Source organism: Maniola hyperantus, chromosome 4 (genome assembly GCF_902806685.2).
Source record: "Maniola hyperantus chromosome 4, iAphHyp1.2, whole genome shotgun sequence".
Classification (NCBI taxonomy): Eukaryota; Metazoa; Arthropoda; class Insecta; order Lepidoptera; family Nymphalidae; genus Maniola; species Maniola hyperantus.
In genome coordinates this window covers 7,142,221-7,169,463 of record NC_048539.1, presented here as the reverse complement: position 1 = coordinate 7,169,463, position 27,243 = coordinate 7,142,221, and the positions used below count along the sequence as shown (strand labels likewise).

The following is a 27,243-nucleotide window of genomic DNA, read 5'->3' as shown; positions in this document are numbered from 1 at the left end:
TTGTAGGTAAAGAGAAGGTATCCACTAGGAAAGGATTTTTTGAAATTCCACCCCTGAGTGGGTTAAATGGAGGTTTGAAATTTATGAAGTCCACGCGGGCGAAGTCACGAGCATAAGCTAGTTTTTATATATTTCTAAAAACTCATAGTAAACGTAAAAAAATATCGTTTTCTCTTTATAAATTAAATAAGTTATTAAGTAAGACTTACAACAAAGTGATCTTTGCAAAAATAAATTTGGGTTGAAGTCGTTAGTCATATAGGATCCCTTTAAGCAAGTCTTTGCGTGTTACGTATATTTATTTCACTGGGCACTCTAATCTACAACTTTCCTGTGGTCTTTATCGATGCGTTTTTTACATTCTCGGATGATACAATAACGATAATTACTATATTTTTCATGTAAACTAGTATAGAAGTCATGTTTATTAAACTTTGGGAGGTTATGCTGTTGTTTACAAATGCATGACGTCAGAGCACAGATAATCTATCGGCCAAACATGGCCGACAGTGTTTTCACGTGGCTAAGAAAAATATATTTTTAAATTAAAGTTTTACGGTTTTTAGGGCGCAAAAAAATATAGTATTAATTTTTTTGATATAATAGGACAAATATTAACCATTTAAGACCAACTTAAAAAAAGTGTCAAGTAGCCTATTGTGTTTAAATTTTTACACCAAAAAGTAGGTTTTTGTTGCTTTCATACAACTCCTTCAAGCGTGTCTTGCGACCATGCTTGAAACTTGTTTTTTTTAGAAAGGTCAGTGAGGCGAAAATTGGAACAATAAGAGAATTTGGTCCAAAGAACCATGTCGTCGATTAAAGAAAATAGAACTGCATTCATAGATTTTCAAGTCTCATACACAGGTCAGGAATCAATCTTCAAAAATCTCGAGAAAAAATCCATAAGTAATTTTAATATGGCAAAAAAAACAGGAAGAGGCTATGCTGTTATAATTTTTATTCATGTTATTAAGAATTCATCTTTTAGAACAGTTCTTCTCTTTTCTAAATTCGGAGCCTTCCAGACTAAGCTATTCAAGCTTCTTCGTCAAACCGATGCCGATAAAGTAAACAGGAAATTTTTCTATTTGGAGACTAGAAAATCGTAATTCTAGCTTTCTTTTTTATTTCAGAGGCTTGATTTAGAATTATTTTTAAATTATTCTTTATAGAGCTCCACAAATAAAAAAAAGACTTTGGAAAATCTTTTAATGCAGTTTTTATTTTCTTTAAAATCGACGATTTGATAGTTTATCGCCTCAATAATCGCTCTCAAAAAAATAACCTATGCTTGAAATTATGCAGTATACAGGATTATAAAAAATACGCCAATAGGTGTTCTTAATTAATTCATTTATTGTTAAAACTTCAAAATCAAACATCCATTAAGCTATAGTCCAAAGTTGCATCACAATCTAGATTGATAGAAACAATTTTGTGTTGTCGAGTATATTCCATGGACATCTCGAAAGCATCGCGCTCGTCGGATAATTTATCAAAGAAATAGCTTGTATTTACTTTTGAGATAGAAGACCGTCTGCTAGCATTTGTCTCGTGACAGCTTTTTCGCACTGGACTGTTTTTGGGTGTCGAACAATTGTTTTGGTGGAATCTTTGAGTTAGTGTAGACTTTCTCAACACTTGTTTGTTCTCGAAGATCAATTTAACTAAATTGCTGTTAACTTTTGCAGTTGTGACAGTGGGAGCTCTAGACACTATGTTATCAATTATCGCGGACAAATCATTTTCGTTGATATCTTCTTCGCTCATATTCAACATACTTAGCAAATGCATATCATCTCCTGTCTTGTCATGTCTATTTTCTATGTCAGTATCAGCAGCGTCTAAATATTTGAGACTCAAAGGTTCGTTATTCTCAATTGACATATTTCGGAAACTATTTCTCAGGGACTGTAGTAACTTAGAAGACTTTCTTTTCTTACGCGGCTGTAAGTAACTCTCAATGGTATTTTTTGGTTTACTCTTTGCATTGTTTTTAATTTTTCTTTTTAATTTATTTACTGAAACACTGACGTTTGCCTTGCTAGAATTGAGATCTTTATTTGTAAGACTCAAATTTTTCACAGACTCGTTAAGATTAGAAAGCATAACATCTATAAGCTGTTTTGGCTTTCTGGTATACTTTCTCTTTGGTTTATCATTTTGTTCTTGTTGGTTCTCTTTTTTCTTTCTTCCCTTCGGTTTCTTTTCTTTTGGAGGTTTCTTTTTAGTTTCTTCATACTTTTCTACTAAGTCTGGATAATACTTGCGCATGAGATCTTGCCTTTCTACTGAAGTCCAGGGACCCAAAATATCATCGCCTTCTGTAAAGAGTCAATATATTACGATGCATATTTCGTTCTATTGATACAATGAAATTACTTTTTTTAATTACCTTCAAACTGATCATCAGGAATAAGAGCTTCATATTGGCCATCAATATCTGTCCACAATACTTCAAAGCTTGGAACTCCTATAAAATGAAAAATAATAATTTTAGTGCTAAGGAACTCTTTATAAGATTTTTTTTAATTCCATATTTATGCAATCAGGAATATAAGGCCTACCTCTAGGGTTTCTCTTTTTCTTTATTTCAATTGGTTGAAGGCTACGACTGGGTACTTTTTCCTGCAGATGCCATTTAGTTAACAATGGTAGGAACTTTTCTACGCAGTATTTTTCTGTCCAGTCTAACTTGTACGACATTATTTTCTGGAAACAAATGAAAAAGTTTACGGAGGAAAAGAGGATGCAATTATTCAAAGAAATAAGAATTGTTCTCGGTAAATAATTTGAAGTCTCAATAGTTCAATGGTCAACGGGCGGATGGAAATCTCTAAGATCGTAATTTCAAACCCGTGCAAAGTGGTACGAGTAGGTACGACAATAGCGCAACGGGTACCTTTCTCTACTGTCGTTCATGTGCCTAGCATAAACCAGTTGGAGGAGAATATAGAACGTTAGTCAAGTTTGAACATTGCTCTTATTTTTAAATGCTTTTAAATCCATCCATATCCTTACTATCCATACTAATATTATAAATGCGAAAGTGTGTCTGTCTGTCTGCTAGCTTTTCACAGCCCATCCGTTCAACCGATTTTAACGAAATTATTTACGAGATAGCATCCCGTGGAAGGACATAGGCTACTTTTTATCCCGGAAAATCAAAGAGTTCCGACGGGATTTTTAAAACACAATCCAGTTGTATTAAATATCTTCAAAATCCGATGGGCCGTGAAAAGGTAACAGATAGATAAACACAGTTTGGAATTTATAATATTAGTAAGGATTACTACAACGGAAATCACTACTCCCAACTTTGGAAACAAACTTAAACTTAAATCTCAATCAAATACCGCAAACTGGATTAAACTCGGAATAGGAATCTTCAAGCCCTCGAGATCTATATCTTCTGGCGTGGGGTCCATGAATTCCTTCATAACTTTCGGTTCAGGGAACGGCATTCCGCACGACAGAGCCCGATTCCGAAGCGAAACTTCACGTTTCACTTCTGCTACTTTGGACCTACAAAATAACATTCTCTTGTCACGAACTAGATACCGCATATTTTGATTGAAATGTTTATTAAAACCAAAATGCAATTTATTCAGATTACAATCTTATTCTCAATAGATACATTTGCAGTCTATGCCCAGGTTCATTTTGGTATGCAATGAAAACGTGAATAAATCACAGAGTACTGAATAAGAGACTTCAATTTTTTTTAAGTACATGATAGCCTTGCGCTTGAAGATAAGCAATGAAGAGATCTCCGTTGGAGCGCGCTGGCCTAGAAGATTCACTTTTGCCTTGAAGGTACTTAAGTTATACATAGGTACAGATAGTTCAAGCCACGAAGATGCGCCCCGCTATTTTTCGTGCGGGGAAACTACGGAGTGCGGTTGTAATTTTTACCTAATTTATCTTTGTGTGTGAGTGTGTGTATGCCCACATTGTTGTTCGGTGCAATACGATAAAATTTGCTATAACAGTACACAGCACACTTGCACTGTAAACGATCGGGACTAAGAGGCGCGTCATCATGGATTAAACTGTCTATACGTGGCAAGAAACACCGCACTAGGTAGGTGCATTGGTGAATTATAAAATGTGGGGATGTGACTTCAAAAAAATTGTAGATTCATTTACTTGAGTAGAATGATTCGATAAGGTCGATACGAAATATAATTTTTTTAAAGTTTATATTAAAAACTAGATGATGCCCGTGACTTCGTCCGCGTGGATTAAGGTTTTTAAAATCCTGTGGGAACTCTTCAATTTTCCAGGATAAAAGGTAGCCTATGTCCTTCCCCGGGATGCAAGCTATCTCTGTACCAAATTTCGTCAAAATCGGTTGAACGGATGGGCCGTGAAAGGCTAGCAGACAGACAGACACACTTTCGCATTTATGATATTAGTATGGATAAAAGAGACCATAATTAAATCATTTAACCCTTGATGCCCTATATTTGACGACGCATTTTCCCCTCTGCTGAGTTCTAAATCAGATAATTTGAAAAAATCCGCATCGTCTTAAAGAGATGAAAAAAGTACATTTTGCATGAATCTCTTACCTATAACGTGTATGGTTGAAACTTGAAAGCGCACAATACGATATTGAATAGCTGAAGAGGATTGTCGAAGCTAAATCTCTACTAAGAATCTTACCGCCAGATAAGTCCCGATGCGTCTTTGATGCGAGAAAGATGTGAATTTTATCTGAATCGGCGCGACGATGTACATTTTTCTTGACACATATTGTATACAACTATGTAGGTACAATGTACATGTTATAGTCAAAAGCTAAAATACTACCGTGTTTAGATTTGCCTAATCAATTCTCGGATCCTCGCCTTAGTAAATTCCACAACTTAATTCGGAACACCTTGACTAATATATTTAGTAATTTCTTCCCTCTAGAGCCTGTTCGATTATTCCACCCGTATAAATTGAATTTCAACCTTTGCCTATTGGGGTTAGTCTCCGTCTACTGACTGGCAAACCTAAGAGTAGCGGATTTTTAGCTTTTGACTGTAACAGATGTAGCAACGCAACGCAACGACGAAAAGCATTTGTACCTACTCAGATAGAGTACACTGTACGCTTTAGCTTAGGTACGCTCGCGACTTTGTCCGCGTGGACTACACAAATTTCAAAACCCTATTCCACCCCCTTAGGGGTTGAATTTTCAAAAATCCTTTCTTCTGCATTCCAAATTTCAGCCCGATCAGTCAGTCAGTCAGTCAGTCAGTCATCTTTTCCTTTTATATATTAAGATACCTTCCATTATATTTTGGGAATGTGGGATGCTACAAAGTTTTGAACTCTGCTTTTATCGTCCAACTACACCACATAATGTACTTTTTTAGCCGTAGCAGAGTAAGCGCACCTCAATTAGTTATACAGTGTAAGTGGAGTTTATAAAGTTAATAAATAGAAGCTTGTTGAAGCAGCGAGAGCACTGGAAGTCGTAGAGAAGATTTATTTGTAGAGTTGCTTTAGCAAATTGTAATTCAAGACTTCACGAGATCTTCGTAATTTCTTGTATTACAAATCGCAAACGCCTACGCGCGCATCCCATGCCTGTGTGGCAACCTACCAAGTTTGCGACGCACGTGTTGTTTCGAGCTTTAGGCACGGCGCAGTCGGGCGTAGTGGCGTAGAACAGTCAGTGCCGCACCTGTCTTAGAAAACTGTCGGACTGACAGCAGGATCAAAAGAGCGTACCTTCGACTCACATCTCGCAATGAGAAAGCCTTCATATTATGGTTTCTTGTACCTATGTGTCGCAACACATCTGTGTTTCATAAATTACGTCTGAATAAAGTTCAAAAAATTAAACCGTCAACTTTCGGCGACGAAATTAATTAACAGCCAAAATTAATAATCAATCTAAATATATCTGACTGACTGACTGATCTGTCAACGCACAGCTAAAAGTACTGGACGGACTGACTGACTAATCGGGCTGAATGTTGGCATGCAGATAGCTATTATGACGTAGACATCTGCTAAGAAATGATTTTTGAAAATTCAACCCCTAAGGCCCTAATGAGGTAAAATAGGGGTTCGAAATTTGTGTAGTCCATGCGGATGAGATCGCGGGCATAAGCTAGTCAGTCAATAAGTTGTCTTTGTCAAAAATTGAATCATGAACGTTGCTGACAATTAACAACATCAAATGCAAATGTTCAAGGGCGGCGGTAATCACGTAACATCAGGTCCAGAAAAGCGAGCAAACGAGGCCTGCTCGTTTGCTCGCTATTCTTACTTAAAAAAACACGCTATCGACTGACTACGTGGGTATAAATTGATTATTAATTTCGGTCGTAAGACAACTTCAAACCACACAGGATATATTCCCGTCAAGCATGCAGCTTACTTATCAGCATTTATTATTACTAACTTGTGGCCTAGGTCATTGCATCCTTTGTGAGTAACACACACCGGACAGCCGTTCTTAGCGTGCGTGCGACCTACGTGTCCGCAGCGGTCGCAAAGGCCCGGCGCGGACATCCAACGAGTTTTTTCCTCATAGTATTGAGGATCGCTTACCCAGGATAATAACCTGTATGAATACGAAATTTATCATGCGCCTCGGCAATATTTTTAATTCCTGAAGAATACCCAAATAGATTTATCAGCGGAACAAAAATTTAGTTTTAGTTTTTAAAATAGGTACAGAATCTAAGCAGATACCTACGCTAACCAAACTTTTGATCTTGGGTTTGTCATAGGTATTATGCATTCTGAAACCTTTAACTTGTAATGGATATTTTCTATCTTTAAAAAAATATCAAAAATAAATAAACTGTGATGATATTATATTTTGTAATTTTTCACCTGTGAATAACCTGATCTTCTGACACAGTGTGCAGAAATGAAACCACTGTTGTTATGGAAGACCCGCAAGCTCCGCTGCCGTAGTCACAGCCACATAACAAAGCCAAAGCCACCATTTTCTTACGCCCGAAACCTAAAGATAGGCAATCTTATTCTGTACACGATACACGAAAGTTTATCAGTCATTACTTCAAAATAACATATATTGTGTATTGAACGTAATTTTTTGTAATATTTTTAAAATAGCGAACGAAAGAGCAGACGAGTCGCCTGATGTTGTGCGATTACCTCCTCCCATTCATTTTCATTCATTCAACATTCGCAGAGGAACAGCTACGGCTTTTCAGGTATTTGTTGATCCGCCCTTTGAATAGCCCCAAATTGTAATCTAGAGGGAACACCGCGCCGCTGCCGCAATTTTAATGTGCGTGGAAAAAATATCTCGCACGGTGGTCAAAGTTCGAAGTGCACCAAGGTGCACCTCACCATCAACCGAGGTGAGGCTGAAATTTCTTTCGGTTTCTTCCATGATTCTTTAAATTTCTTAATTGACAATAAACGGTTTAGCCGGACAGATCTTTACATGCAAAAAGAAAAACTGACTGACATATCAGCGTAGGTACCTCTACCACTCAGATCCCTAAATCTAAAAACTTGAGTTATATAAAACGTTTCAACATAATGTAGAACAGGAAATTTTGATACCTACATTTCTTCTAAAATTTTTAACAACGTGTCTAACTTTTATAAATGAACAAAAAGTGTGACTTGACTTTTAATGACGCAAACGGTCGACCCTACGGATAATTATGACGTCATTGAAATGTAGATAACTTGGGGGCAACTGCTAAAAAATATTTTACAACTACATACCGACGACACGGGCGGACAAGACGAAACTATAAGGGAGACCTCCCTAGTTTCGTCATGTCCCACGGCGACTGGTTGCAACGATACAGTCGCAAAAATACAGCGACTCAGCGGACTGTACAGTCGCGAGACTCCCGCTGAGTCCTGTTCACCCCCGGTCTTACATGCCCATGTAACATCGTTTTTGCATCGATACTATCGCGATACAGCCGTGCAATGCAGTGACTACCTCTGAACGCCTGTGGACGCTACAGTTGCAAGATGGACTCGGTCGAGACCACTTTGGTCGTGTTTTCTTTATTGCTGCTTTTACGGAAGCAGGCACAGCGTGAACAACGTAAATGTTGGATACACTCATATAATACAGAAAGATTGCTAAGTCAATGTAGTCGCCCGTTTGCATCGATGCAAAAGCAATGCTGAATCGAAACTATGAAATCGTATCTATACTGAATCGCTACTGTCATTTTATTTCATTTATTATTTAAGTATTATATCAAGCTTAGTAGCTGTGGTAGCCTAGTGGTTAGGACGTCCGCCTTCTAATCGGAGGTCGGGGGTGTGATCCCGGGTACACACCTCTAACTTTTCGGAGTTATGGCGTTTTAATTAATTAAATATCACGCTTTAACGGTGAAGGAAAACATCGTAAGGAAACCTGCATGCCTGAGAGTTCTCCATAATGTTCTCAAAGGTGTGTGAAGTCTACCAATCCGCACATGGCCAGCGTGGTAGACTATCAACCCCCCAAAACCCTTCTCACTATGAGAGGAGACCCGTGCTCTGTAGTGAGCCGGTGATGGGTTGAACATGATGATGATATCAAATGTTCATGTTAATACTTGAACATCAACAAGGTACATAGAATTATATAGTCTAAAAGCCTATTAATGCTCACCATTACTCTGGTACATTTTCTCAGCGTCATAACAGTCCACGGAGCCTTGCATCGCGCCGCCGCCCGCGGAGCTGGACACGCTAAAGTTGCGATACACACGCCTTGCACCGTACGCGAAACAATCAGAGTCTTGTGAAACTACTGCATCGACAAGCTATACAAAAATATGTTTATGTATTTGATTATAACATAACAATCAATACTTATAATAAAACTGTAACAGGTCAAATTCTGTAAATTGAAGATATTTTGAAAATTTTTTTTCGAGGGCACTCTATAATCGATACTGAACCCAAAACTGTAATTTTTTTCATTTTTGTCTGTCTGTCTGTCTATCTGTCTGTCTGTCTGTCTGTCTGTCTGTCTGTCTGTCTGTCTGTCTGTCTGTCTGTCTGTCTGTATCACGGCCGCGCATCACGCTGAAACTACTGAATGGATTCCAATGAAACTTGGTACGATTTGAGGTCATACTATGAGGAAGAATATAGGATACTTTTTATCCCGAAATACAGCATGGTTCCCGTAGGAGAGGGGATGAAAGTTAAAATGTATACTGAGTTTTAATTCATTAACGCGTAGTCCGATTTCATTCATACTTTTTTTGTTAGAAAGTGGATATTTTAAAGATTGTTCCGTAAATATTTCAAGGTCATCGGTTTTTAACCGACTGTCAAAAAGGAGGTGGTTCTTTTTTCTACATCGATTTTTTCGAGGTATCTGGACCGATTTGCAATTTTTTTTTTAAATCAACAAAAAAAGTTTTCGTGGTGGTCACATAAAAAATTCTGGATTCAACTCCTTAATCCTGATGCTGCAGGGTTACTGCCCGCCTGAGTTATCAAGATTCAGGAACTGTTCATAGTGAATTCATATTGTAGGTACCAAGCAACGACTTTCTTCTCAGTCCCAACTCCTCAACTCTGAGGATGTAGGGTACAGGCTACAGCACTCCTAAACTATAATTTTTCAGGAACTGCGGATGATGCAAAATTAATTTAGGTACCAAGCATAGGCTACATCATTGAACTTCGGATCCTAACTCCTCAATCCTGATGCTGCAAAGTACTAAAGTCCTAAATCGTAGGGATTTTAGAATTTCTGATAGTGAATTGATATTTTAGGTATCAAGCAACGGCTTCACGATGACACTCCCAGTCCGAAATACTCCACCCGAGCGAAGCCGGGGCGGGTCAGCTAGTCAGTATAATATAGTTCCAAGCACAGAAGGATTACTCAAATAAATAGCGACTCTTGTCCAGACGAAATAAAGTGCAATTCAGCTCGCGTAGTGCTGCGGCCTAAAATTAAGTAAACGCCTTTCTTTCTATCGCGAAAACTCTTATAATTCATTTCTCTCTCTCTCATAACAGATAAGAGTTGCGTGGGGGCCGACCGTCAAAGGGCCACGCCGCCGAAGCACAAAAAGGTGGAGGGCTGTGTGTAGTGAGTGGCACTTTAGACATATCTGTAGACTAGAGGCATGCAGAGATACTACATAAGAAAAGTTTAACAGTATTTTATTTTTATTACAGTATACATTTTTTAAACTAGCTGTCAAAAAATTACTGATAATACTTAATATTGTTTTATTTTATAAATTGTAGTAAGTAGTAGAATTATAAAAAAATACAAACACCTTTAGCATTTAGCCTAGCACAAGTAGCTTCAGCTTCCCCTCGTCCCTTCACACACCTCACACCCATACTTTTTAGAAGTGTTTCGCACTGAAAATAATATTACATTTGACTATTGCTATTTGCTTTTCATGGGTACAGGTATTGTATTCATCTCAAAAGTTGTTTTATCAATCTTAAAATAAAGTTTAAAATAAAAACAAAATAATTCACAATTTACCTGTAAAACACATTTTACACAGATTATCCATATTTCATACTAATATCATAAGTCGCTCAGCGGGCTATGGAGCGGGCTATGTTGGGTATCTCTCTGAGGGACAAAATCCGTAACGAGGAAATCCGTAGAAGAACCAGAGTGACCGACATAGCCCAATGAATTAGCCAGCTGAAGTGGCAGTGGGCAGGCCACGTCTGCCGCAGAACCAATGGCCGATGGGGCAGACGTGTTCTGGAGTGGAGACCGCGTATCAGCAAGCGCAGTGTGGGACGACCTCCAACCCGCTGGACTGACGACCTTAAGAAGATAGCGGGAAGTGGGTGGATGAGGAAGGCGGAGGATCGTGTGTGGTGGCGTGCTCTTGGGAAGGCCTATGTCCAGCAGTGGACGCAAATAGGCTGATTGATTGATCATAAATCCAAAAGTCTGGATGTCTGTCTGTCTGTGTTTATCCATCTGTCTGCTAACTGATTTTGAAGGCTACAGAGTTAGGTTACATCCTGGGGATGGACCTAAACTACATATTTTGGTCCCGGAAAATCAAACTTCCCACAAGATTCGTAAAAAACCAAATCAATATGAATGAAGATGCGCGTAATTCAATACAGAGATAACTTGCATCCAGGAGACATAGGCTGCTTTAAAGCAGTCTAGCTCGGAAAATGAAATCCACGCGGATAAAATCACAGGCAGCATCTAGTTGCTTATAAACCAGCAACCCATAATAGATTCAAATATACTTTACCTCTTTCAATACACCCTTAAACCTCTTTCTTGTCACATTAGGCAGTTTACCTTTAGCAGGACCTGCCTTTGGAGCTGCTCCTTTAAACTGTATGGCGTTGCGACTTGCCATTACATCCCTTTTAAGTTCTGGAGCATCACCTTCCAGTACAAATATTGGATTTATATCAGCTAATATGAGGTAAATAGTTCTGAAGAAAAGATTTCTGGAACAAATTCACACCATCTATACCTAATTATAAATTAATGATTTTAAGCTTATTCTGTGGTTTAACAACATATTTTAGTGGTCACGACAGGACCACGACCCGTGCATTTAGATTGAAATATCTACAAATAAAAACATCAAATGAATCGTGGCATATACCCGTTATCTACATTAAAATATGTATGTAATATTATAAATGCCAATTTCTGCTACCTTTTCACAAACCATCCTTTAAACCAATTTGATAAAATTTGGTAGAGCTTGCATCTTGTATGAGCGTAGACTACTTTTTGTCCCGGAAAATCAAAAAGTTCTCACAGGGTTTTTTAAAACCTACATCCACACAGATGAAGTTATTAGATACTAGCTGATGCCCGCGACTTCGTACGCGTGGAATTAGGGTTTTTAAAAATCCTGTGGGAACTCTTTGATTTTCCGGGATAAAAAGTAGCCTATGTCACTCTCCAGGTCTTTATCTTTACCCATGCAAAAAATCACGTCAATTCGTTGCACCGTTGTGACGTGATTGAAGGACAAACTAACACACTTTCACATTTATAATAAGGGACTATCAAAAGAGGTAATGTTTAATAGGAAGATACAAAAAACAAAAATACCAAACTTATTCTAGAACATAAAAATTACAAATCGAAAATATCATCTAAACCACCGCAACGAGGCAGGGTGCCCAGAACGCTGGCAGCGTTACCTCGTTGAATGGCCAGACTAATATGCTGACCGAGGTAACTGCCAGCCCTCCGGTCCCCCGTGGATTCCGCGAGACAGGATGAAAGGTCCTTAAAAAAGGATCTAGCATCCTCGCCCCACGAACCCATGGTCTCCACCCCAAAAGGCACAAATATGAAACTATTTTCTATATTCTCATATTCGCGCCTCTTGGCCCTTTCTGCCTTAGTAGCCGCCGCTCCGGCCGCCACGGAGGTCGCCTGTACGTGTGACAGCGCCAGTGTATCCACACACGTGGCATCCCACACAAGCGACCTACCTTGCTTCCACGGGACAAGAGTCATACCGTCTGGTCTCTTGCCATCGCTACGTGCCAAACCATAATAAGGGTAGTGATAAAATAAAAAAATAACATTCTTCATCAAACTAAGAATAAATTACAAAAGAATTACTTAAGTAATCTATTATTTTTAGAAAATATTAAGTTGCTTGTTTCAGTTGGCTGTTGGCAAATATAGAAATGCAAAATATAGCAAGCTTTATAACTGTAGCCTGGAAGGTACTTACCTCAAATATAATTTGGGTTGTATGTAATACTCTGTAACATTTTGACTATCGCAAACCCATCCTGCAAGGTCGACAGCAATGGTTTCACCTCTAATCTACAAAGAAGAATATACGTATATGTATCCAGTTTGTCCAGTGTCTAACTTATCAAATAATAAGCCTCAGTAATTGAAGGATTACCTCATGTAGCGACTTTTTTTCACTGTAAGGATTCAACACTCCCCATAGTCCTTTGATACCCATTTTCTACTTCTAAGTCAAAAAATCAAGTTTCTATGTTTGTTCATAGATAATTTTTACAATATAATATATATTCAGTTAAAATACATGGATTCTATTCTAACTTTGTTACCTATGGTTTATAATGTGTAAAAAATTCAAACACCGTCCGAAAAGAAAGATTCAAATCAAATCCATTTGAAATCCAATCCAACGACCAAACGACAATAACAGAAACATCAAACCACCGCATCAAACACTGCAATGACATAAATAACACCAGTGGCCCTACCGCGGTTGTTTGACAGCTACAATGTCACGATCACAATCATCTCTGATTGGTTAATGCTCGCTCACTATTGGACACAATGCATTGTTGCAACAAGAATCGCACAAATTCAGCCAATCAGAACAATTGAGATTGTAATAATGATTGATGCAAGTTTTAGACAATTGGCCAATAGTGAGCGAGCATTAACCAATCAGAGATGATTGCGATCGTGACATTGTAGCTGTCAAACAACCGCGGTAGGGCCACGGATAAATAACATGATCGTAGGTAGGTACCCATGGTAGGTACCTACTATAACAGAATGCTAACAGAATATAAAATTCTACAGTGCGACAAGGCTATCTTGGCGCGTGGCGAAAATCAGAACTAACGTTACCGTCAAGTGTCTCCTTTGTTCTTGTTTGAATATTCTTCTTCTTCTTCCTTACCTTATCCCACGCTACGTGGGGTCGGTACAACATGTCTTCTTCTTCCACTCATTCCTGTCATTCGTCAACGTATTATCCACTTCTTTTTCACGCATATCCTCTTTCACGCAATCCATCCACCTTTTCTTTGGTCGTCCTCTCCTCTTTTTTCCTTCCACATGCATACTTAACATTCTTCTAGTGACATGGCTTTCTTCCCTCCGCATTATATGCCCATACCATGCCAGCCTATTACCCCTCATCTTTTCTACCACTGGCGCTACTTTCAAACTACCCCTTATATATTCATTTCTTATCTTATCCATCCTTGTCACACCACACATCCATCTCAACATTCGCATTTCAGTCGCATGTACTCGCCTTTCATCCGTCCCTTTTACCGCCCAACCACGCCCAACATTCTGAACCATACAATGTGACAGGTCTAACGACTGTTTTATAGATTTTCCCCTTAAGTTCAAGGGGCATTTGCGGGTCGCATGTAACACCTGAGACCTGTCGCCATTTCATCCATCCCGCATTCATTCTATTGTTCACGTCTCGGTCAATATTACCGTCGTTTTGGAAGAGCGAACCGAGGTACCGGAAATTGGAACAAACAGGTAAGGTTATGCCATCTAGAGCAATCTCAGAGAAACTGGAGGGGCCACCGAAGTCACAGAACTTATATGTTCTGTCTTAGTCCGGCTGATCCTTAGGCCAACACTTTCCAATTTCTTTCTTGTTTGAATGATCCTTAGGCCAACACTTTCCAATTTCTTTCTTGTTTGAATATTCTAAGCCTTTGTTTTCCAACAGCGCCTCCCTGCCATTGTAATTCAAGTGCCAAGAGACCCTTGTCGCACTGTATATTGAACGATTCGGTAAGTTATACATATACAGTGCGACAAGGCTATCTTGGCGCGTGGCAAAAATATTCGCCTTTGTTCTCCAACAGCGCCGTCATTCAAGTGCCAAGAGAGCCTTGTCGCCATAGATAACTCTCTAGTATATAGTAGATAATCTATGGATAACACACTCATCGACATAGGAATACAAAACGAAGTACCTACCTAGTACTTAGAAATTCTTTGAACACACTATATACCTACCAGCTATATACCGACTTCCATATGTTAAAAGTACTCTGTGCCGACTTGTCTGTCGCACTGTATATGTCACTTGTGTCACTGTCAGTTAATCAATAAAACGTTAGATATTTATATCAAAGAATTTCTAAGTACTACTTCGTAGTAGTCGATGATTTATATACTCTTTGCACTCTTTGTTAATCAATGTCACCTGCGTCATTTGTCACAATTTGTCATTCGTTTTTCCAAATGTAAACAAACAAATTAATTTTTATCAAACATTTATGTATCTTAACCCAAATTGTTATTCAACTGAATAATAATTACCTACGCGATAAAGTAATAATACCAGCAACCACCATGTATGACGACAGTCTTTTAATCGCACGTTCATGTTATTTACATTCATTTGAATATGTTCAGTCTTATCTGAATATTTCGTTCGCAATACGCTAGGGGCTCGGTCGTCGGTAACTAAAAGTTTCTTATCATTCCTGCTCAACGATAACATAATAGTACTGATTTAATAATTGTACTACTGTTAATTGATGATACCATAATCATGTCGTACTTACATAAATTTTCTAGGATTTGGTAAGTTTTTAATTTACTGTTAAGTATAAGAAAGTCACTAGTATCACTTAAATGTATTGTAGAAACACTAAATTTAACATTTATTTTACTTATAGAGTACAGCCTGTTGTTAAATTAATAAATGCTTATATTTATTTTACAGTACAGATTTGAATCTACATTATGCAGTTAGATTCAAACATGCACAGTTCCTCAAGAGTGAAATTCAAAGACGGCACATAGACAAAGTATTGATAGCAAATAGAGGAGAAATAGCATGTAGGGTTATGAGAACTGCTAAGAAACTAGGAATAAGAACTGTTGCTGTGTTCTCTGAGGCTGATAAACATGCTATGCATGTGGAAATGGTTACTAATTACTATCTATGATCTATATACATATAAAAAGAAAAAGCTGACTGACTGACTGATTTATCAACGCAAAGCTCAAACTACTGGATGGATTAGGTTGAAATTTGACATGCAGATAGCTACTATAACGCAAACATATATAAAGAAAGAATTTTTGAAAATTCAATCCATAAAGGGGTAAAACAGGGGTTTGGAATAAGTGTAGTCGACATGGACGAAGTCGCGGGAATAAGCTCGTAAAAGATATATTTAATAAAGGCAAATAAATAATTTTTTTTAGATTATTATTTATTATAGAGTAGGCAATTTTATTTGAAACTAGCTTCCTTAAAAAATCCTTTCTTAAATAAATAATATGCTTGTGAGTAGGTTTCATAAAAATGACAAATTAATAGTACAGAAAAGCCCCCATAAAGTTACAACTGACACAGACCCAGAGCAGAAAAGATGAATATGACCACATTCAGAGTTCCATATCAAGTACTTAAAGTTTAAACAGTAGGTAACTAATGTGACAATTTTATAAATTTTAGGCTGATGAAGCTTACCTTATAGGGCCAGCACCTTCTATGCAAAGTTATTTGAATGCAGCAAAAATACTTCAAGTTGCTAAGAAGTCTAATAGTCAAGCAATTCACCCAGGTTATGGATTTCTATCAGAAAATGTTGAATTCTGTGAAAAATGCGCCAAAGAAGACGTAATCTTTATTGGACCTCCACCGCCAGCTATAAGAGATATGGGAATAAAAAGGTATTATGTGAATAATTTTATCATACAAGAATTCACACTGCATTAGGTATTATTTTTCTGTAGTTTGTTGGTAGCACATTCTGGCTGGCTGGCTCATCACTCAGGCCAAGCAAACCTCTACAAAAGCCTGGTAGTCATAATGTGTCTATAAATATAATAGTGTGTCTGTCTGTCTGTGTATCTGTCTGGTATGCTATCTTTTCACGGCCGAATCATTTAATTGATTGTTACGAAATTTTGTACATAGATAGCTTGCATCTTGTGGATGGACATAGGTTACTTTTAATCTCGAAAAAATCATAGAGTACCCAAAAAAATTTAATACCCAACTTTAACATTTGGATTTATCCACATAAATGAAGTTGTGGGCATCATTTTCCGCATTGGTACAGAGATAGCTTGAGATGAATATAGGCTTCTTTTTATCCTGGAAAAACAAAGAGTTCCTACAGGATTTTTAAAATCCTAAATCCTCACTTAAAATCATATTCATGCAGACGAAAATGCAGGCATCATCTATTCATATTCCGTTATATTGTTCTATCTTGCATGCTATTCATACCATTCCAATTTACAGTACATCAAAAGCGATCATGTCAAGTGCAGGTGTCCCCATAGTAAAGGGTTATCATGGGGAAGACCAAAGTATAGAAAAGTTACAAGCTGAGGCTCAAAAAATCGGTTTCCCGTTAATGATTAAAGCTGTAAGAGGAGGTGGTGGAAAGGTAAGCACAACAAACATTTTGAAAAAGATAGTAACTCTTTTACTATTGAAAATTAATTGTGTAACAAATGAAAATTGCATTAATAACATTTTAGGATAGAAATACTTTATTTATAATGAGTAGTTTATTTAACGAACATGAAGGCACAGCATCATCCTATTTATTTTTCTTATCAATTCACTCAAGTCTACAATCTATCGACAGTCGACAGCTCGTAATGTCCCATCTTCCCATCTTAGGCCACATCATCACTTCCCATCAGGTGTGATTGTGGTCAAGCGTATACCTATAATGAATTTTTAAAAAAAATTACAATCGGGAAGGGAACGTCCCGCACACCCGCACAGCCCCCGCGCTAACTCGGTACGGACGAGCGCGGGTGACGTGCGGGGGCGCGCAAGTTTTATCTGTAGAGATGACTCATACAGTTGGAGTGCAGCAGTCTTCTGATAATAATTAAGTAACTTAAACTGAACTTTATGTAATTTGATATTGGGTTATTGCAGTCGCCGTGCCAAAGTAAATAAAGTTTTGTTTGAAACATTGTAAGAACGATGGTGCTTTAGTATGGATGCAAAAGTAGGATTTTAGTCCTTATTTTAAAGGCAAACCCACAGATATGTCCAGATTTGCAACTAGCGTGGCCCCCTCAGTCCCTCTCGCTCAAGCAGATTTTCTTACTTGTGAAATGTCATTCCTTCTACACTTCACGTTGTTTGCCAAATACTTATGTACAAATACATTTTGGCAAACAAAAAAAAGTGGCCACGGTGATAAGGACAAAACATAATCATTTTGTCACGTTCTAATAAGAGCTTAAATGCATTAGCTATCTCGCTCTAACAGTAAGTGTCACAATAGGGACACTTCTAATAGTCCTTGTTCTGAGGGCAAACCGTACTTCTGACATGAGCAGCACCCATAGAGTTAAAATGGCGCGTGAGAAGTAATTTGGTACGGCTTATAACAATCATCTCCAATTATTATTATTGTTAATTGATTAATTATTCAAATCCAATTATAATAATTTTAATTGTGTCTGTACTCATATTGATAAACTTAAATTCTTTTATTTTTAGTAGTTTTTAAGTTTGGTGTTAAATGAAGTCAAATTAAGTATATTTGCAGGGTATGAGGATAGCTATGACAGAATCGGAGTTTTTATCGCAACTGGAATCTGCAAAACGAGAATCTCTAAAATCATTCGGCGATGAAAGCATGCTTCTGGAACAGTACATTACAGATCCCAGACATGTAGAAGTTCAAGTAAGCCAATTTCTTGTTCAAAATAGGCTGTCTACAGTCTATTGCTGTCCAAAGCAGAGGTTACGTCAGTGCCAATCTTAGATCGTCATCATCATCATGATCAAACCATCGGCGGCTCACTACAGAGCACGGGTCTCCTCTCAATATGAGATAGGTTTTGGCCATAGTCTACCACGCTGGCCAAGTGAGGATGGCCAATCTAAGATATCGTCATCAAAACACTGCACCGGTGCGCCTGATGCGGCCGACTCGTACATTCGCATATTTAGCAAGCTTAAATTTGCTTGCAAAATTATTGCGGCGTTTGCACCTCTTTTCGTCTCGCGGTATCATAATCCTAGTGTCGTATGATTTCCATATGACTATAATCCTTAAGTTTTTAAACTGAGATAGTTCAAAATATTTTCAGGTGTTTGCTGACATGTATGGTAATGCAGTTCATCTCTTCGAAAGGGACTGCTCAGTACAGAGACGGCACCAAAAAATTATCGAAGAAGCACCGGCGGTATGTTCTTCTAAAAGCTAACAACTATTGTATTTCAACTAGCGAGCACTTTGCTTCCTTGGGAAATTCGAAACATCCGTCAGTAAGAAAATCAGAAAATTTATTTTCATTGTATAAGAATAATAATATTTTGTTTTCTTCTCGTTTTGCGTGTTATCTCCTACAGGCCACACTATTTTATTTGACTTGGAAAAGTAACATCACATCGTACCTATATGCGTAATTCCAATGATATTATAAAACTCCAGATAAGCAAAGCTCATCATACATTTGTTAAGTTGTATGTAAAGCCGGATTCGTACGTTTGTGTGTGTGTGTGTGTGTGTGTGTGTGATACGCATGTGTTCACGCACCCAACGGTGTCAATGACACCTTCGAGCATGCTTCAAATAATGGTGGTTCATTATCAGGGTTGACATAATTGGTTATACAGCCAGGTCTTTCTGAAGAAACTCGTAAAGCGTTGGGTGAGGCGGCCGTCCGCGCAGCAAAGGCGGTGGGCTACGTTGGCGCGGGCACTGTGGAATTCATCCTGCACCGAGCGACGCACGACTTCCACTTCATGGAGATGAACACGCGGCTGCAAGTCGAACATCCTATTACTGAAATGATTACAGGTGAGATAGTCTTCCTCTTAAAAGGAACTTAAAAAAAGGATATGGGTAATGCGGTGAAGCCAGCGAAGTCGTCCTTCTTTTTGAAGTGAAAACTTCTTTAGGCGCGTTGGGCTATTTTGGACCTAGAGTGTACGCTTACCTAGAAGATGCCTATATAAATAGCTGGGGGGAAATTGAAGGCAGAAGGGTATTCTATATCTTAGCGGTTCGAATTAGATACGAGGAAGCAAATCGCTTCTTACATATCAGTGGAGTTTCGACTACGTGCAAACCTTGGCGATGCCTTAAGCTACTATATTTATTTTAGTTTAGGTTGCGGATTTAAGTTTACAAAAATCCTGTGGGAACTGATTTTCTGGAATAAAAAGTACCTTATGTTTTGTTTTTATTTAAGGCACAGATTTAGTGGAATGGCAACTACGTATAGCGGCCGGTGAGCCTCTGCCCGTTACGCAAGACGAAATTGTTCGCCGCGGACACGCTTTTGAGTGCAGGATATATGCGGAGGAGCCTGGCGCGGGCTTCCTGCCGCGAGCCGGTACGCTGCATAGACTGACGCAACCCACGCCTGAGGAATACGTGCGAGTGAGTTACTTACTTACTAGAATCAGCCCACGTCTCCAAAAGGAATGTAAGTGGGGCCATGTGGGTTGAGTAAAAATGCCTGTAGAATGATTTGTCGGAATGGCCGTAGCGGCGAACCTCTTCCCGTTACCCAAGAGGTTTTACCCGTTATCATTCGCTGTGGAAACGCAGTGGAGTGCAGGATATACCCGGACTGACGCAACCAACGCCTGAGGAAAACATGTGAGTGATTGACTTATTTACTAGAGCTTAACGTCATGAGGGATGAGTAAAATCATACCAAGAGGATGGCCGTAGCGAAAAGCTCTACATGTCACGCATGAGGATGTTATTCGACGCGGAGCAAGAGCAACAGGGCGTGTGCTTCCTGCCGCGTAGTGGCATGCTGCATAGACTGACGCCTGAGGAAAACGTACGAGTGAGATTATAGTAGAGTAGAAAGGATGTAAGAAAATAGGTAATAAGTGGTGAGTAAAAGCATACGAATAGTATGATTTAGCAGAATGGCCGTATCGGAAAGCCTGCACGTCACTCTGCGTAGACTGACCCAACCAACTCCTGAGGAAAACTTGCGAGTGACTTATTTACTAATGTTACCCCGTTTCTCCGAACACTATGTAGGTAAGTGTGGTCATGATAAGTGGTTATAAACTTAGCTATAGTAAGATTTAGTTGAATGGCCACAGCGGAAAGCCTCTATTCATTCGCAAGAGGGTATCATTCGCCGCAGACATGAAGAGCGAGATAAACGCGGAGCTATCGATTTCATAAGTTTAAAATGTCGTAATTTTCGAAGTAAAACATGCGATGGGAAGCATGTAAGGGTATCATTCGCCGCAGACATGAAAAGCGAAATAAACGCGGAATTATCGATTACATAAGTTTAAAATGTCGTAATTTTCGAAGTAAAACATGCGATGGGAAGCATGTAAGTTGACGACAGACGTGTTGCGGACACAATGTCTCAAAAGTACATGTATGACGTTTGTTATAAAGGAAACATAAATATTACAAAGAATTTGAGCTCGCACTGCGTCTCAGCCACTCTCTTTTTCAATACAAGCCGCGGCCGAGTAAGTAAAATAATACATTGCACTTTTTTCTTGTTACTGTGATCTGCTATCAGCCCTAACTCCTAACGAGAAGATATTTAAAGGAAAACGTTCTTTATCACTTAGGTAGAAACTGGAGTAAGAGAAGGACAGGAAGTCTCTGTGCACTACGACCCAATGATCGCCAAACTCGTTGTATGGGGCCGCGATCGGAATGAAGCACTAGCGAAAACCAGGCGAAAACTCTCGGAATACCAAGTATGTTGGCTTGGATAGGATTATTATTGGATAGGGTTGATCATGATACAGTGTTTACACACTGTATCATGATCAACCTATCGCTGGCTCACTGCAAAGCGAGGGTCTCTTCTCAAAGTGAGGAGGGTTTGGACATAGCATACCACGCTGGCCATATGTGGATTGGTAGACTTCACACACCTTTGAGAACATTATAGAGAACTCTCAGGCATGCAGGTTTCCTCACGATGTTTTCCTTCACAGTTAAAACACGTGATATTTAATTACTTAAAAACGCACATAACTCCGAAAAGTTAGAGGTGCGTGCCTGGGATCGAACCCTCGACCTCGGATTAGAAGGCGGACGTCCTAACCACTAGGCTATCACAGCTTATACGCGGATCAAAAGTTTTCCCGTGTTATGGATTTATTCACCCGGTTCTTTCCCACAACTTTCTACCCTATACGTAGTCGAAATTCTACGGAAATGTACGACGTTTTCTCGTTTCTTTCTTTAACTTTCAATATAGGACCTTAAAGTTAAGATACACTAGGCATATTCTAGCGCGCTCCACCTTAGGCTGCATCATCACTTGCCATTAGGTTTAATTGCAGCCAAATGCTAGTCTATGAATAAAATTACTAAAAAACCAGTCAGTACCTACCTGGGAAAGTCCGTTTAAAATAGTGACATAGACAAACTGACAAGAATCCATGAATTTTAAAAACGGAGTGTTTACATAACATTTTTATGACGAGCTTATGAAATACAGACACTTCAATTTTATATAATTTCACATTTTGCTTTTCATGGATTCTTCAGGTAGCAGGTCTAGAGACAAATGTAAACTTCTTACTACGTTTGAGCGGCGCAAGCGCCTTTGTATCGGGAGACGTCCATACCTCGTTTATCCCTCAACACGAGGCCGAGTTGTTCCCCCAGTCGGACAAACAGTTGACTGATGAACGGGCTATTCAAGCTGCTCTGGGCTATGTGAGTATATTCCTTTATTAGTAGAGAGTTGACATATCCAAAAAAGAAGAATATATCACTGGTTCGGAATACCAAAATATAATCATAGCTATGAGAACACGTCTTGTAAGATTTAAAACGCAAAGAGTGCAGAAGAAGAATCATGTGGGGAAAAAATTGTGTCCAAAGGCCACAATTTTTTTTATTACAAAATAGAACTCAACGACTCAAAATAACAATACAAAGGCAGCTACTCACTATACTTCTTATTGCTTATCAATTTCATGCGCCGCACGTTTTTCTTTTTAAATCTTACAAGTGTTCCCATAGCTGTAATAATTTACCATTCCGAACCAGTGTGCAGTGGTAGATTCCTCTGATGCTTTGAAAGTGTTTTAACAGTTTATTTGAATAAAATACCTTTCTATTTCTATGTTATACTTTTTTTGTTAAAATTTCTACTCTCTAGCTCACCGGAAAGTTAATTTAAAATCAATTGCAAAATACCAAATTGACAAAAGGACCGACTAAAAGGCGTGTTAATAAATACGGGTAGGTTCAATTTCGATACGTATATTTTTAGTTGATCAAATCTCAGAATGAAGCAATGACAAATGATTCGTGGAAGGGAATCTCAGTAACTCCCACCGCTTGGCGACCAAACTATAATCTACAAAAGACCGTTTCGCTGAAGTATAATGAGAAAGGTAAGTCGTTATAAAATAATTATTTGCCATTTAGTAATAGAGTCGTTAGTTGTAACTTGTAATAATTTTATAAGGGTCAAATCTATCGTCGGAAAAGACTTACAACCCTAAATGGTCATCTTTTTATTAATTGATGAATTTATTAATGACAAAGTTGCGCGGAAGCAACCGTCTAAGCTTTTAGTTGCCTACAAAATTGTGTAGTAAATTATTACATGGAAAATGTTCTAACTTTTCATGATTTGTAGGAGAAGGAGTAAGATTTCCCACATGAAAAGAATAAATTTTGAATACTTTCTAATTAAAAAATTCAAAAGTTATTTTACTCAGTCACTTAAGTGGGCTTTCAAGCCGCGTCAATGACGAAACAGACGCTCGACTCAAAAATCCACCTTTGAAATGAAAGATTTCTTGAAGAAAAAAACAGTCAAGTGGTCGGACTAGCACACGAAGGGTTCCGTACCATCGTACAAGATAATAATTAACACTTTAATGTGCAACACGGCAAACTTATTTTTCCGTGAACACATTTCTTTTTGCGATATTATAACTACGAAATCACAGTTTTTCGAATTTTCCTTTACTTGTGCTATAAAACCCGCCTTTTATGATTCTAGGTCAACGGTAAGTACCCTAAGAGGTTTGATTCCCTCTTCTTGACAGACATGACAGACAGACAATGAAGTGATCCTATAAGGGTTCCTTATCTTCTATTTAGGTATGGAACCCTAAAAATCTGAAATCCTTCTTTTTTGCAGATATAAAAGTAACAGTAAAGAATGAGAGCAGTCCTAAAACGTATACAGTGAAAGTAAACGATGGAAAATGGTTACCAGTAGAAGCGTATGTAAGGTCTACAGATCAGGGCTTAAGGCTGATCTTAAAACTAGGCGACAAAATTACCAACGTTGGCTTGTTGACACACGAACATGAAGTGCATATTTATGACGAAGTAAGTTACTTTTTCAATTATCCTTTTGTGTAGCACACGTTTGACGTTAGGTGAAACGTGTCAACGTTGTGGTTGATGCTTACTTCAGCGTTTATTCGACACCGGACCTTTATTCGAAAGGTCCGGGGCTCTGATCATGACTACAACCCTCTAAATTTTCGAAGTTATGAGCGTTTCGAAGTTGTGTGTGTATAGCAGGAGACATTTTATACCATTATTATTATAAACACAAAATATATTTGGACTTCATGTTTAGTACAGTTTTAGGCCGTTTTGCTTGGAAATGAGTTCAAGTGTGGATTTAGTGTTTGAAATCATGAACATTGGACTCAATTTCAGCATAGTTTTACGCCGTTTTGCTTGGAAATGAGTTCAAGTGTGGATTAGGTGTTCGAAATCATGAACTTGGGACTCAATTTTAGCACAGTTCTGTTCTTTTTTCAACCAAAGCAAACATTTTGATCAGAAGTATATTTACAGCGTTTTGTTCAATTGATATGTACACTTGTCTACAGAATGGCCAAACAGTGGTAACAGTGCCACCTCCTAAATACCAAGCACTGTCAGGCGACGACGCAGCTTCTTCCGCTAACAGCGCGTCTTCCCCCACCCCAGGAGTGCTCGAGAGGGTACTGGTTAATAAGGGAGATACGGTAAGTTAGCTAAGTTGATTGATCAACTCCAACCAACCCATCCATCATAAGCTGTGATCCGAGCCTGAGCCGGGATGATGACTACTAGTCAAATCAGTGACTTTTTATCAGACGTTAAAACGCTCCCTTAGTAAAGGAGCTTGTATGAAATATACAGATTTGACGTCATAAACATTTGACGTAGTTCTTTAGTTAAATGGTTAGCAAACTTAAAAGTAACAGCGAACGTGGATTTTACGAATTTTGGAAGACCGTCTATTAATAATTCTAAGAAATAATTTGACATAGGCATCCTCCTAATTATTTCTTCGAACCCTAGGGCTCACCCCCAGGCGAAGCCTCGCGCTCGCCACCCCTCCTGGTGACGCTGTAGCGGCCAGTAGGGCCTACGCAGCATACTCATTCCGAAAAAAGTCGACGATATCACCTTTCATAAATGCTAAAGTGTGTTTGTTTATCGGTCTGTCCTTCAATCACGCCGCAACGGAAGAACGGATTGACGTAATTTTTTGCATGAATAAGAAACCTTATCAGTAACTAATAATAGGCTTCTTTTCATCCCAGAAAATTTAAGAATTCCCTCGAGATTTTAAAAACCTAAATCCACGCGGCCAAAATCACAGGCATTATTTAGTCTTCCATATACCTATATCGCTGTGATAGCCTAGTGGTCAACGTCTGCCTCCTAATCGGAGGTTCGTTCCCGGACACGCATCTCTAACTTTTCGGTATTATGTGCGTTTTAAGTAATTAAATATCACTCGCTCTAACGGTGAAAGAAACATCGTGAGGAAATCGGCATGCCTGAGAATTCTCCATATTGTTCCAAAAAGTGTGTAAAGTCAGCCGATCCGCACTTGGCCAGCGTGGTATACTATGGCCAAACCTTTCTCATTCTGAGAGGAGACCCGTTCTCAGTAGTGAGCCGGCGACGATGGGTTGATGATGGTTGTAGGTCTAAGCATTAAACTAATTATGTTAGCAGATTCTTACGTCGATCCGTTCAGTAGTTTGAGCTGTGCGTTGATAGATCAGTCAGTCAGTCAGCTTTTCCTTTTATATATTCAGATTGCTTCCTTTTTAACAGGTGGTGAAAGGCCAACCACTGTTCGTGGTGATCGCCATGAAGATGGAGTACGTGGTGCGTTCGCCGCGAGATGGCGTAGTTATGGACATAGCCGGCTTCAAGCAAGGGGACGCTATTGGAAAGGGCACTAAAGTCGTATTACTGAACGAAGATAGTTAAAAAGATAAAATTTTGGTTTGTGGAATATTGCATTTATTCTTAATTTAAAGTTCTCTTGATACAGTTTATTTATATAACAGATAAAACTATTAAAGTTAATTTAAAAGTTAAACAATAATTGATTAATTACATTAGCCAAGTTGGGATGTGTTGGGAGAGTGAAATTAACCAAACATTCACAAAGCATTTAGCATTTAAACTAAATGTTCATTCCTAACATTCACAAAGCATTTAAACTAAATGTTCATTCCTAACATTCACAAAGCATTTAAACTAAATGTTCATTACCAGTGCAGTGCTTTTGGTCCGTTTCCGTTACATGGAATCGTTTGATCTTGTTAAGTTCCCATATTGGCCACGCGCCAAAAGAGCCTTGTCGCAGTATAGTCCAATCTAAAATTGCAACATGGCGATTTACGCAGGTTATAGACTTAGGATTAAACAGGTACAAGCCCAGCTAAGATCTGCTTTTATTGACTCGGCAAAGCCAAAAGTGTTATTAAAAGGAACTATTAGTAACTATTAGTGCGTTCTGGATGCTCAGTTGGGATGGCGGCGGATGAGCCCCTAGCGGGCCAACGGCAGCGCCCGAGCCCTGCAGTGAGTTGCACCCTTGGCGTCAGGTGCCAACCGGCCGTAAAACAGAAGACAACCCACTATATGTACTTATCATGGAAAGGCAAATGCCGCCGCATGACAAGGAAAGCCGACCCCGCGTAACGGGATAAGGCGAGGACAAAGAAGAAGCTCTCGTGATGCTCTCAAATGAAAGAGGAAAGAATTCTGAGTTTATAAATATAAATATTAAAGTAGGTATAAGATAGGAGTAGGCAACCAACCGAATAACAATTTTACTATATTTCAGTGTTTACTAAGTCGAGTTTTAGTTTTGAACTTTATTATGTTGTACAATGCGCAGATACGCCTCGTGTCCAGATTGGACTATGTTCATTGCGCGTTGTACTCCGGAAAAGGAATGATAAAGGATCGTGTTAGTAAGTACAGTTGTTGCCCTCAGGTTGAATATTATGGTAGGTTTCCATTCCAATGGACAATAGATAACCCATTTCTACCTCGTGTGCAAGTTTGGACTAGATGCATATATACCTACTTGTTTTGTGCGCACTATATTCGTTGAGCCTTTGATCCGGAAAACGAATGATAAAGGATCCTGTTAGTACAGTTGTTGCCTTCAGGTTAAATATTATGGTAGGTTTCCATTCCAATGGACGATAGATAGCCCATACCTATATCCCGTTATCGCAGCTACCTCATTAGGAACTTCCTAGCTCTCTTGATTTGGCCTACTCTATGATTACAGTACCTACCTAATGCAGATTTCACCAA

The 27,243-nt window shown here is 38.7% G+C and overlaps 2 protein-coding genes across 8 annotated transcripts; one reads left to right on the top strand and one right to left on the bottom strand.

Moving 5' to 3' along the window:
- Positions 1-1,337: 1,337 nt before the first annotated feature.
- Gen (XPG-like endonuclease) lies at positions 1,338-14,790 on the bottom strand. 7 transcript variants are annotated; one of them, XM_034985387.2, is made up of 12 exons: positions 13,027-13,106; positions 12,855-12,926; positions 12,675-12,769; positions 11,214-11,418; positions 10,249-10,338; positions 8,615-8,768; positions 6,847-6,979; positions 6,410-6,571; positions 3,360-3,528; positions 2,571-2,715; positions 2,399-2,476; positions 1,338-2,327 (listed from the first exon to the last, which is right to left on the bottom strand). In XM_034985387.2, exons 2-12 carry the CDS (start codon positions 12,915-12,917, stop codon positions 1,378-1,380), a joined length of 2,244 nt encoding a protein of 747 aa, XP_034841278.1. In that variant the 5' UTR covers positions 12,918-12,926; positions 13,027-13,106; the 3' UTR covers positions 1,338-1,377. The 7 variants fall into 7 exon arrangements, with proteins under 7 accessions (XP_034841278.1, XP_069354397.1, XP_069354396.1 ...); XM_069498296.1 differs by lacking the exons at positions 12,855-12,926; positions 13,027-13,106 and adding an exon at positions 14,705-14,790; XM_069498295.1 differs by lacking the exon at positions 6,410-6,571 and having other exon boundaries at positions 12,855-13,152.
- A 58-nt stretch (positions 14,791-14,848) lies between these two features.
- Mccc1 (Methylcrotonoyl-CoA carboxylase 1) lies at positions 14,849-26,043 on the top strand. The gene is made up of 14 exons (XM_034985272.2): positions 14,849-15,277; positions 15,420-15,624; positions 16,161-16,378; positions 16,956-17,103; positions 18,232-18,369; positions 18,779-18,874; positions 19,308-19,491; positions 19,886-20,076; positions 21,255-21,386; positions 22,189-22,359; positions 22,922-23,045; positions 23,804-23,997; positions 24,513-24,650; positions 25,738-26,043. Exons 1-14 carry the CDS (start codon positions 15,246-15,248, stop codon positions 25,894-25,896), a joined length of 2,130 nt encoding a protein of 709 aa, XP_034841163.1. The 5' UTR covers positions 14,849-15,245; the 3' UTR covers positions 25,897-26,043.
- The last annotated feature ends 1,200 nt before the right edge of the window (positions 26,044-27,243 follow it).